At 35.9% G+C, this 13946-nt stretch overlaps 1 protein-coding gene across 1 annotated transcript in view; it reads left to right on the forward strand.

Annotated features, from left to right (window-relative positions):
• The window catches only part of LOC135081842 (ensconsin-like), a 57760-nt gene that overhangs the window by 21893 nt on the left and 21921 nt on the right, over positions 1 to 13946 (forward strand). Inside the window, exons 4-5 of the mRNA XM_063976622.1 lie at positions 7334 to 7536; positions 11179 to 11217. Of these exons, the coding sequence (XP_063832692.1) occupies positions 7334 to 7536; positions 11179 to 11217 (242 nt within the window). The remainder of the gene's footprint in view (positions 1 to 7333; positions 7537 to 11178; positions 11218 to 13946) is intronic.

Raw genomic sequence — 13946 nt, forward strand, 5'->3', positions numbered from 1 at the left:
AGCAATGTAATTGACCTAATACTATTTTTATTACCCTAATGTGATGTGAAATACTATGGAAACTTTGCATATTCAACGACCTCTATCTCCGTATCCCCGCGTATTTCAGGATTGTTGTCATACTATGAAATGAAGTACTAGTATTAAGCTTTAATTTAGTATACTTTTTGTTTCTGTTGGTTTAACGCCCAATATGCCCATCATCCTTTGCTATCGTTAGATATTTTAAATGTTTCTGGAATTCCAAATATATGTACTGTTACAAAGCAATTATAATCATGCATGACTCAAAAAAGTGCCGCAAGTATTTTTAACTTTTGCCCAAATTATTTCCTAGATGCAATTATTTATATTTAGAAAATTAATTGATTTCCTTAAATGTAATCGCTTGGATTCGGTACCTACATTTATAAAAGTACTCATTTACTCAAATGCATTTCAATGCCGAAAGATAGAGCAGAATTCTTTAGCATACCTACGTAGTCCGAACAACCTTGGCAAGGCCTTTTGCGGTCAACGTCAATACGATTTCAACAAAGAAACAGAGCAATGTATTTGCTGACTTTTCTAAAAGTATCGTTTCAGCCAAATGACGTCCCTTGCTGAACAAAGGCCTTTCCATAACGACCGGTCCTGCGTAGCCCGCATCCATACACCTACTTCCCGCGACCTTCACCAGATCGTCGGTTTCTAAAAGTAAAGATTATGAATGTAATATTTTATCTAGATCATGAAATTCTTGCCATAAAACAAAATTAGCAGATGTATGATGAATCGTTTACACATAATACCTAACACCATTAGATGCTTGTCGAGCCTCCTTTAAAATTGGTGTTTACTGCTGAGGATTTACGTGATCATTATTGGTTTTAATAGTGCTAAAGTTATTATTGAAATCATTATTCGTGTTTCTTATACCAGTTTCGTAGCTTCCAATGTGCGTTTCAACATCACGCGTTCATTCAAGAGTCAAACCTGTATTTGTATTATTGATTCATTTGCAGGTTTTTATAATGATCTTATTAGTCATCGCTAGAGTGGGCTTGAGGCGTCGTTGGGTCTAGTTTTTTGGAGTAATTGTAATGGGATCGATCTATTGGCTTAGCCACTTACGCGTATTGCTAATGAAGCATGTTGTACAGTCATCTTCAAATAGTTCGTGACACCCAAGGGAGCCACAAAGTTGACAACACAATCTTATTACAATTGTAATAGAGACGTGTTGGGAACTGTTTGATTACTTTGAGCGTTGCGAACTATTTGACGCTGACTGTATGCGAGTCAAAATCAAGAATAAGAAATAGAGTGCTAGTCTGATTGCTAAAATTGTAATATTGACTGAACACTTGGATGTAGCGTCAACGATCGAGTTTTAAATGTTTACGTCTCTTTCACGATCTCCGTGTAAAGTTCAAAGTAGTTACTTCCCGATTTCTACTGCGTCAGTCTTGTCAGTGCTTAATTTCGTCGTGATTATGCGTCTGCGCGTACTTGACACTTTACTCAGAGCAGAGATGGCCGTAGGAGTATTTAAATAGTTGCGGTAATCCACCATTTGCCGCCCCGGATCCGTATTTATATTCTATTTTTAGGCCAATCAATGTTCAATTTGAACCGAGCGTAGTACACATTGTGCCAGGTGACCCGGTCAGTGTTACATAACGTCTTTGTCAATTATGAGGTCACTCGTTGGAATGAGGAATGTGCGTGCGCAGGATGTTTTTTGTTCTCTTCTAAGTTTATGATTTTCTAAATTGCTGTAATTATTCCAATAACATGTGTTTTTAATGATTCTTGATTTTTTCTTTCGGCAACGGCCCGGCTTGTGTGCCAATCGTAAATATTTTGACTTCAGTTTTAATTGGATAGCTATGTTCAATACTGTTTATTATGCAAACATGCATAATCAATACCAATACGAGAACGTTCTCAATTTCCTTAACTAATTTTCCTTCCTTTGATCATGATTTCATATTCATTACATTAAAATGTACTCAATTGCTAAAGTATTGCTATTAAAAGTGATCCTATTTACGAAAACTGTAATTAGCGGCAGAACTAATTTTAACTTGCTCCTCTAAAGGCATTTGCCTTAGGTCACTGCTTTTGGTGCCGTCGGTGTATCGCTTATGAGGTTTTTAGGTCAAGGCACTTGTTCCAAACAAAGAGACTGCATTTAGTGCAAGTTAGTCTTTTCAAGATCACCTAAATGTAGCAATACAATACTTCTAAAAGTACCTACTAAGTCTCGTTTTATAAGTAGGTATATTTGCTCTCATTTTAGTCATACTGGTGAAAATGCTATTCCTGATTTTGATTCAAATTTATTTTAGCTCTACCTGCTTGATGAGATTAAAATTCACCAGATATACTTTAATATCTCAAACTCTTAACGACTTACAGAGTTTTGCACTTAGTCAATACAAAAAGCTTTCACGATCTGAAATTTTTGCTGTGTAAACTTTGGCCATAATCAATACAATAACAAGCTTCGGACTTAAAAGCTTACGATATCACAAGCTTAAATCAAACCCGAAAATTCCGTTCGTGCTCTTTTACCCGCGTCAAAAGATTAAACATCCCGAGCGTTTATACGTGCATTGATGACTTAAAGCGCACCACACTCCGTTGTAGTGGATCAAAAATATTTAAAATTAACCCAAGCCGTGCGTTAAGGAGCTGCGACAAAAATAACAGCGACCACTTCCTTCAGGACTATGCATGCCGAACCATGCTGCTTTCCGCTTAACGCTCTGTGCCCCATTGAGTTTGGCTTTGTCTATAGTGAACGGTGGTTTGGTACGGTCTGGCTTAGTGACGGCTGTCGGATTTGTATTTTGTGCATTTGTGAGAACTTGTGCAAGTTTAGTTTGGGTACTGAGTGTTGATAGTCGGGAGATATGAAATTTCGTCCATATAACGAACAGTCCAGTGTAAGTAGTTTTTTTTGAACCGCTATTTATAGTTCCAAAACTGACAATTAATCCGGTATAAATTGCAAAAGTCCATTATTAATTATAGAGATCTAGCTGAGATAAGATTTCAAACAAGATTGTTATTTTCATTCATACTTTAAACCTACGAGACGCACTGTAATTGTTTAGAGAACGAAAATGATTATGTCGTATAATTTCTCGTGAAATTAACTTCAAATGCATATTCTACGTGTCTTTCATTTAAACTGAGACCGTTGAGAGATAATTATGACATTGAAAGGATACAGATTATGTTAAAATATCATCTAAACATACGCATTAGTTTACGAATTTACTAACAATATCCTAAAAGAATAAATAAATAAATAAATAAATATCTTTGGACATTTTACACTGCGCCTCTAGTCCCAAACTAAGCAAAGCTTGTACTATGGGTACTAGACGAATACTAGATAATACTAGAAGCATTAGCAAACGTTGAAAATATTGTATTCAATGTTACAAACAAGTTGAAAACCGATGTTTAAACCGCTCTTCCTCAATAAAACACAAATATCTAATTGGATGAAACAAATTCTATAAATAGTTGATTTTATCTCCGCTCATTCATCTAAAGTCGAGTATGAATGATGAGTTCAAAAAATACGAGTAATAATGTTGCTTTATGACAGAGAAATTTGCCATTGACACACTTGGCATAGCTCAGCAGTAACGTGTTGGAGTGTCGCAAAAATGTCCATTTCCTACGTTTGACATCACCGCGCGATTAATCCGTCTGGCGTGAATCCGACGTCTGCTTCATTTCAAGCGGCTAGTGTTTTTTCCACTATTGTTGTAGTTGTTTCATTTTCTGTCTCATCTTCATGCATTCCGTTTACATTGATGTCATTTCCTCACGCGTTGCTAATACATTGCAAATTATTCATAGAGCAAACACATATTTTCATTTCTAAAATTCTGTCCAAACTTTTGTCGTTGAAATAGTTGAATTTATTCTCAGAGATGAAGTAAGAGATCGTTTGCAAAATATTTTGTATTGTCTTTTAAGATCAAAGTCTGATGGTTATTTTTAGAAACCATACTGTTAAGGAATGTGTCATCGAACATTAATCTACCGCTGGAATGTCTGGACTAGGCCGTATCAAATCTAGACTGACAGTTATCTGTGTACATCTAACCTGAAACATTTAGACAATTTCTAACCTTAGTGCGTTGAATATAAGACGTATGCTATTTACTCTAGCAATGGTTTGGTTTGGTGGAAAGCATGTTGCAAATGTTTGGCGGAAACCTCTATCGGAATTCGCAGTGAAATCACGTTGGATTTCAAGAGATATTGAAATTGCTTGGATCTGTCAAATGCAGGAATTTTATATTCTTGGCTAATGCGTTTTCCATTGCAGAGGTGCGACTATACACCACAAAATTTTAATCACCGAAAAAAAAATTCTGGGTAATGAGTTATTGATACTGATCCCATTTGTGCAAAAAAAGAGTAAAATAAAGTGACTCAAAATATCCTCCTAAAATTGGTAATTTATTGACACACGCGTCGCTAGCACTATTTAAGTACGATTATGTAACACTTATTAGAATTAAAAATGGTCTAAGTTAGCTAAGTATGTAATAATAACACTGGAAGCGTGGTCGAGGCGTGAGCGAGACAGACAGATCGATGCAACGTGCGAGCGCGTACGACTACTCTAGCGAGCAGCGGAGTGACCCAGCTGTGACGCGTAAAATACGGACTAACGAAAATTTAATAAAAAAATTAACTTCATGAAAACCATTTCTTTTTCTTTTGCTTTCAATATTCCACACGTTTCTACATAACCTGTTAAAATTTTTTCGGTGATAAAAATTTAGTGGTGTATAAATTCTCGAAAAAACATGAAAGTGAATCTATTTTAAATTGAGATTTATGTAGAGTCATAAACAATATCGTAAACTGGTACTAAGATGAAAAATATGATTCAATGCCTTCGAGTAATTTTGTTTTAACCAAATCAGATTTGACTTAACAGATAAAAGACAAATTAAAACTTTGTAACGGTAATATCAGCACAGCAGTTCACAGCACACGCAGCACAAGGTGACAATTAACTACAAAAAGTAAATCAAATAGTATAACCATGACGTCAGGCCTCCAGCGGTCTAGACGGACGAGGTGAATTACCTCCGATGTAAATGCACTCTCCAATCCAGCATTCGTAAATTACGATCGATACACACATTTCATACGAACAACATCTTTATAATATTCGTAATTAGCTTATAATTAGTTTATTTACTTACTTAATAATACGTCGTTCGCTTGAAATGTGTCTAGTTTATCGGCGCCATCAACTTTTCTTTTTACATGCATTGCATTCAGTTGTTTTGCAGTCCACACCCTTTCTAGATAAAGTATTTCCTCGCATAGACGTCGCACGACAAGCGGGTCTACGTCAAGTACACGAGACGAGGGCGAGGTCTTATGTGACCGAATACGAGCAATATTCGGCTCGAGGGTGAACACGAATCATCGTCATTTTACTCTTCAATAACTCCGAAACGAGCGGTCACTGTTACTTTCATTAATTAATCGTCTCGATTCACGAATTGCACCAATTTTATTATAGAGCGCTATTATTCTATCTCCACTTAACCGCCAAAGTAACTTAATACTCGGCTCGAAGGTCCATTATGTTGAAAGGAGGTGGGAGACAAAAGGCTAATAATGGATATTTCTTTGTGAGGCTAATACTTCTGGCGCCTCGTTATTTCGTGGTAGTCCTTCGTGATGACCTAAGATTTCGCAAACGAAAGAATTAACATTTATTTTTATCATGATGACGATTCTAAGTGCAATTCGTATAGTCAGCTGATAGTTGTGTCGTAGCTCCCATTGCAAAATTCGACTTTACATTTCAGTAGATACGCAATATTTACTCAGTCTGTTACAATAATTGTAAAGACTATTCGCCTGAAACCACTGGTTAGCTTAACGAATTTGGTGATGTCAAAAAACACATGTTACATTACCTTGAATCATGCATTATTCAGTGTTTCAGCCGCTTTGTTCGATGATAACACGTTAATCATTTCGTGAAATCCCTCAGTTGATACGAAATGGTGATGTGGAGTGATCGTTTTGTTGTTTTTATGTGAATAAAATGAGTAAACATGTTACTTTTGCAGTAAGTGTCTTTCGACATCATCTTAGGTTCTTATGTAACTCCTAGTGCTATTGTCTATTCTAATATATTTAGTGAAAAACTGTGTATTGTTGTAACAAGTATGTATGTAGATAAACCTCGTTATCTTCAAGTACGATATCAGGAATTGCTACTAATAGAATAACAATATTATTTTGATAATGTATGCAATTTACGATGTTTGTGTATTCAAGTAAGTAATGAAGTCGTTTCCGTGATAGGTTTCAGTCTGAAAATTCTAGAAATAATTTGTACAGAAACCGGTTATTTTATCAAAGCGGAAACCTAAATTCTCCATAGTTTTGAAACCAACTTGTAATGAAATGTGCAGCAGTTTTTTTAATTTACTTAGTTTTTCTCTCAAGGTAAAACGTTTTCTTAAAATGTTTCCTATATTCAAGAAAATGTTCGTGCAAATCAGCAAAAAAAAACAACGCGTCTGCTATAATCAGATCAGATACATCAGATACGTCATAATTTTACTTGGTTTCTAAAAAAACATTATTTTGACGAATTGTATAGAAGGTCGTAATATGACTTGTGACTTCCCAGGAGTAATTATAATGTTACAAAAAATATTTTCTAATGATTTCTATCTTCGTATCAGTCTGAATAACTCGTCTTACCCTGAAATAAGTTTTTTAGACCGATCATACGTTATTGTTTTAGCTATTTACCTGTCAACATCTGCGAAAAAATCAACATCCAATTTCTTCAACATATCCAAACCATATTATTATATTTATCTGTATTGGTCAATAACTGAAGTTTCAGCGTCATACGTGCTAACGTTAGCTAGATAATAAAGAGTATGTTTTCAAATACTAGGTGTAATCATAGTCATCTTTAAGACCAGATACATTTTGACCATAGAATTAATCTCAGTAGTTCCATTTACAGTTGATAGTAGTTGTCCCACTGGCAGTAGAAGTTGAAAAGTACGTTAAAGGTCAAAACACACCTATACACCCGGAAAGGGATCAACACCGTATCGCGTTTCACCGCGCTGTCAACCGCGAGGTGCAGATAAGTGTGCGTTGCAGTACCGAGTTTCATACAAAGAATACTGACCTGGAGTTGATACGGTTACGATCCGTTTCTGGGTTGATAAGTGTGTTTTGTCCTTAAGATTAAAAGATAAAAATTGGGCTATATAACAAACTGCACAGCATTTTAACCGACATCACCAACTTGTTCCAGGTGGAAGAAAGAAAACGGGCAATATGGGAGGCATCCATATCCAGACGCGAAGCGCTCTTACAGAGAGAGCGCGACCGAACCGAGCGTTTGGAGCGAGCGCGCGCCGCCCGCTCCGCGCCCCGGCCTGCATTCGCGTTCGGCTCGTCCACCCCCCGCTTGCTCGAGCCGCTAGATTCGGCGGGATTCTTCTGGGCTGCGCGCAGGTGTGTATGCGCCTTTATCGGTGTTCAGTGGTCATTTCGCGAACGATTCTCTTTCTTTTTTAAATGTAATGCTGAATAGGTGGCTAGATTTGATTTTTTTTTTAAATAGATTTATCTTTTGTCGAACCGTACAAGTTTTATGACGATTTTTCTTAGCAGATGGTAGAATCATAGTATATTTTTTGAATCTCTTGAACCTTATTCACTTTCGTGCTAGACCGACCACACTGATCAATGTTGAATTAAGTATCCACCCTTTCAAAAACCATTGTTCGGTGTAGGTAATGTAATGCTGCCAGTGCACAGCAGATAAATCTACACTAATATTATAAAGAGGAAAACTTTGTTTGTTTGTTTGTTTGTTTGTTTGTTTAGTTGTAATGGATAGGCTCAAAAACTACTGGACCGATTTTAAAAATTCTTTCACCATTCGAAAGCTACATAACTCACGAGTAACATAGGCTAAATTTTATTTTGAAAAAAAATAGGGTCCCGTAAAATATTTGGGATTTTCATAAGACGTGGAAAAGCGCCATCTATCGTCATTGGTTAAAATCTTCTTGCGCCTGACAAGAACGGTTTTGAGGTACGTAAATATTCATGAAGGCAAAGCTGTCAAACGCCATCTATCGACATCATTAGTAAATTAGTAACTAAATATTACATGTACTATGAATAGCGCTGTTCGTAAATAATATTGAAAATTTAATAAATAAAGATATTTTATGTAACTGGAGCATTCACTGTATGTACCTATTTGAATGTTTAAACGAGCAAATCAAAGTGTTAATTAGTGACTTTTTACAAACTTCCTTGCAAATTCTTACTATGTGCCGCCATCTACCGAGATGAATATTAGGGTACGGTTCAGCGGCGGACAAATGGGATGGGCGCGTGGGCGATTGTAGTTAAATAGGATAAGAATTACTTCGTTTTTATTTTCTGTATGTAATTTGTTAATTTTTTGGTAGGGTCTTTATTTTAATTACTTAGGTTGGTAGGTACTTACTTATTTGATTTTAATGATAATTACTATAGGTACGTATAATTTTAGTAGAAAGAAAGGTCATTGAATGACTAAGTGACTCACTCACTCATTACGAAGTCTCAGAAACTACAAGTCTCAAAAGAGTTCTCAGGGTTTAATGGTCTATTCCACCTGGCTTTGATCACCAAGATGATCAAAGTGGACTCCAGTTAAATTATTTTTTTAGTGTTCTTTGATCACCTATAAATAAATCATACCTCTGAATTGTCACATACATGTCCAATTTGTTTATTGCGGTTTTTAGAAAATATCAAAAATGTTACAAAACAAAATATGTAGTACAACAATTCAACATGTGACTATTCAGAGGAGATGTGATTTGTTTGTAGATGATCAAAGGACACTAAAATAATAATTTAACTAGAGTCCACTTGGCTCAAAAGTGGAATACACCTCCTTTTAGAACGTAGGTAGTCACTAAGACGAAATTTTGCAAAATTCAACCCTTATGGGAGTTAAAAAGGGGGTTAGAAGTTTGTATTGCAGTCCTCGGTTTTTAAAGTAAGAGACTTGAAAGTTAAAGTGTATGCTCACTATGATCTCTAGATATTGTGGAGGTGTACATATACTGTTCGGTACACTGTGGTACTGTGTACACATCGGTTTGCCGACGATATTGTGGTCATGGCAGAATCGTTGGAAGATCTTGGCACAATGCTCGAAGACCTTAATCGATTTTCCCAACAGGTAGGCCTGAGGATGAACATGGACAAAACGAAGCTTATGCCGAATGTCCATGTTGCGCCCTACCCAGTTTCAGTTGGGAGCTCAATTCTCGAGATTGTCGACAAGTAGGTAATAGGTATGTCTACCTCGGACAAACGATCCAGCTAGGTAGGTCCAATTTCGAGAAGGAGGTCAATCGTCGAATCTAACTCGGCTGGGCAGCGTTCGGGAAACTACGCAACATCTTTTCGTCCAAAATACCTCAATGCCTGAAGACTAGAGTGTATAACCAATGTGTGTTACCAGTGATAACACTTATGGCTCGGAAACGTGGCCTCTCACTATAGGCCTTATACAGAAGCTCAGTTGCACAGCGTGCTATGGAGAGGGCTATGCTTGGTGTTTCTTTGCGAGATCGAATCAGAAATGAGGAGATCCGTAAACGAACCAAAGTCGCTGACATAGCCCGACGGATTAGCAAGCTGAAGTGGCAATGGGCAGTTCACATAGTACGCAGAACTGATGGCCGATGGGGCAGAATGGTTCTGGAATGGAGGCCGCGTACCGGAAAACGTAGCGTGGGACTTCCACCTACAAGGTGGACCGACGACATCGTAAAGGTAGCAGGGAAGCGCTGGACGCAGGCCGCTTCCAATCGATCAACATGGAAAGCATTGGGGGAGGCCTATGTTCAGCAGTGGACGTCCTATGGCTGAAATGGTGGTGGTGGTGGTGGTACATATACTGAAAATGTATCATTAGAAATCAACTACGGGGGCTAAGGAGATAAAAGGAGGGTTGGAAGTTTATATTATGAAAGTCCTATGTGTTTAAAGTAAGAGAGTTGAAATTTAAAATGTATGCGCTATAGATGCTAAGAGCGGATTTTACGAAACTCCACCCCTAATGGAGTAAAACGAGGTCCACGCGTACGAAGTCGCGGGCGGCCGCTATCTATATATATAAAAGAAAGTCGTGTTAGTTACACCACTTATAACTCAAGAACGGCTGAACCGATTTAGCTGAAAATTGTCAGGGAGGTAGTTTAGAGCCAGGAGAAGGACATAGGATACTTTTTATCCCGTTCGAAATTAAAAAAAAAGTCTGCTTATTTATTGCCATTAAGGCGGAACAAAGTTCGCCGGGCCAGCTAGTTAAAAATATTCTAATTGAATAATCTCAGTATGTTACTATCTTACTTCAATGACAAGGTAAAGACCAGAGAGCTAATTGATCTCAAGACTTGTTTATCCGTCAATTAAAGTTGTTATCGCGAGTTCAAGGGCATTTGTATTTACTAACGCTACCATCTGCTGGGAAGAAAGTCCACAAATACACAGAAATCCTGATTTATATTTTAATATTTACAATTAATTGACGGTCCAAATAAATGACATAATGAAGTATATAAACGCTAAAAGGAATTCTCATATTAGCTACACTCAAGATGCTGTCTAGACACATCAACCTACAATAAGGCACCTTAAGTGACCGTAACAGGAGTGATTTTGCCATAGAAATGTTTATTCTGCTCTGCTGGCGATTGTACATCTGAGCCAATTCAGTAGGCAAGACCTATTATGATTCATAGAGAGGGCCATTTGACCTAATAATGTGTGCCCTATATTGTTGAACTCTAATACCACCAACTCAGGGTTCAATTTGATTTAGCACGCTGAAGAATTGTTGAAAACGAAACTGTTTTAGTCAAAATCAAGGCTATTATGAGATTGACTAAAATGATTTTGTTCTAGCGCTCTTTAAGTAGATGATTTTCCATTTATTTTTAGCTTTGCTTTTATTTTCAGGATTTTTTTGAAGGTGTTGGGTTTTAGTTACACCCCGTTCCCCTTTCCGTAACAGTGTAACTAAGTTATTTTTATTTTCCGATTATTAATTTGTTTTTATTTTGTTTCCCCTTCCACCAGTACCAACCCCATAGATCAGATGAACTTTTTTGAGTCGCTGTAAGCAATTTTTATTTTTTTGGTATCCCAACTAATTTGCATTGAGTTAGTTGTAGCAAGTGAACTAATTATGTAGTTTGACAATTAGCTGTATGTTAATGGTTGTTATCAACGCGCAGAATCTTCAATGTGTGCGTCTATTTTCGGATGTGACGTAGTGTGATAGTAGACTATTGTTTTGCATGCTAATATGATGATGTGCATGGTCTGTGAACTTGTGAACGTCCAAAACTGTGATATTTGTATTTTTATGTTGGCATGCTTATTAAAACCTCTTTTCCAGTATAGGTAAACGAATTGTTGATTGATTTTGAGTCTGATTTCATTATCAAAGTGTAAAATAATGTCAATTATGTATTTAGGATTTTTTCTTAGAGTTAGTGAATTTGTGTAGAGTACTTTAACCAATAAGTTCTTCAATTTTAGTGCCTGTAGACAATGTATAAAATACCGAACCAAACACACCATTCACTTAATTAAAATCACATAACCTCGACACAAAAATTGATTTCACTTCCGAAACACCATAATAATGTCACATTGCACATTTTAATTACAAATTAAGCTATGATCTAATAAACCGTCGTTATCCAAATTAATCCACCGCTGCGATAATCGAAAAGTGACTTTCCAACGATTAGATACGATATATCGGGTTATTCCGTATTCGACCCATGACAACTCAACCCATTTCTTCACTCATCCCAAATTAGTATTCCTAGCTCAACCCATTACATAATTTCGTTATTCTACCCAAATGCATTCCTTACTCAACCCAAAGTAAATATACCAAAAATAAGTATGGATAGCAAAACAACGTTTACTGTTTTTTCAGAAATTTAATAGTATGTTCATTTATTTATAATGAAATAAAAAATATAAAAAACATCACCTACATGAAAAAATGATAGATATGAGTATGTTGATTAACTAAAATATATCAAAGATTTTATTTCATTTCAAGGTAAATACATAAACAAATTAAGAGGCTCAAAACTTATACCGCGGGAATCGGGATTAGCTGTCCACATGAATACTTTTATTATTTTTCTTATGTCATCTCATACCGCTTGAAAAAAAAGATTAAATACATTGTATTATTTGATATATTTGTACATTCATGAATGGTGTCTGGGGAAAACTGATATTAAAAAATCACAGTCGTTCGATTTATAGGAGATTTATAGTGGATTTATAGTAGATTCTAAATAGTCATTATTTGATTTGTGTCCTTTTGTGAAAAACGTTTTTCAAATATCTTATTGTATCATAACTCCTGCAGTTTTATTTAATAGAACGATCTTAACACAAAAGTTAACTGAGCTTAAATTTCTAAAAAATATATATTTATTCTGACCGTACATAAAAATCTTATATTTTTTAAGTGGTTTTAAAATGGGTTGAGCTAGGAATGTTTTTGGGGTGAATAAGGAACATTAAATTAAAAATTTGTTGTGGGTAGAGTAAGGAACAAAATTGGGTTGAGTAAGGAAAAAATAATGAGTGGGTTGAGTTGTCGTGGGTCGAATACGGAATAACCCGATATATCAATGCCATATCGATATAGTATCGCACCTGATTGTCCGAAAAGAAATAATATGATTCTGTGCTTTGGTCGGCACGTATGGCTATGTCAGACTTATTGACCTTAGGTGTTTCAAAGGACATGTTATATGGATAGGACTAATGCGTTATAAGCTTAATATCGCACCCTAGAATAAAAGTGACTCAACGCTAAATTTAGAAAAACCCAGTTAAGTGCAAATATAACTGAAAATAACATGTTATAAACATCCATGAATAAAATCTTATAGGCATTAAACGTTCAGCATATTTTTGTGATAAAAAGTACGTTTTATAAAAAATATAAATGTAACATTGGATACATAAAAAAGTACAATTTATGTCCGGAAATATATTATGTAGTTTCAAAAACGGTGTATTAGGCCACTTTCGTTCAGGTTGCGAACATGAATGTGGCATCTTAGTGTTTATTTTTGTACTATCTAGCTCAACTTTGACATTCCGGTTACCAGACTAAAATATTTAGGCCGCTAGCCGCGCGATATGGCTACGTATTATTATGCCGGTAGCGTCAGCATAACAGTTAGTGACGTCACTGACACTACACTGGCCACTAATGAGCTGGCACACATTTTAACGTTAATTAGTCACAAATTATTCATTGGCGATTGATAAGATATTGACTATTAAATGGCTAATTTGAAAACAATTTATCATGGTACACAAACATAAATAATCAAGTGATTTAGTGCAAGGTATTTCAACCAATGCATTTAACAATAAGTAAATTGATTGCCAATAATCAACTGTCATACTTATGATCTATGGGTTTTGAAAAAGCTGCACACGTGACATTGGCGAAATCGTTGTTCAAAATCAAGTCAATGCCAGAAAAAAGCTATCGAATTAATTGAAGTCGGTTGGCCAAAATATTGATTGCTTAGCTAAGTTTAAAAAGAACTGATCAATGAAGAAAAAGTTTTTCGTGTTAAGTTCGTCAGATTTTTTATTATCATCGTAAATTATTCAGTTATGGAATATCACTCCTTGGCATTTAGCTATAGTGGTCAATATTAATGTGACAAAATATCACGAGTAGGTAGATATCGGTCCGATATCGGAGCGTAGTTCAATCGGCCGACCTATAATATGTTGGTCATAGTCATCATAAACAATATTTCAATAGACAAAACAAACTTATTTTT

Source organism: Ostrinia nubilalis, chromosome 20, assembly GCF_963855985.1.
Source record: "Ostrinia nubilalis chromosome 20, ilOstNubi1.1, whole genome shotgun sequence".
Taxonomy (NCBI): Eukaryota; Metazoa; Arthropoda; class Insecta; order Lepidoptera; family Crambidae; genus Ostrinia; species Ostrinia nubilalis.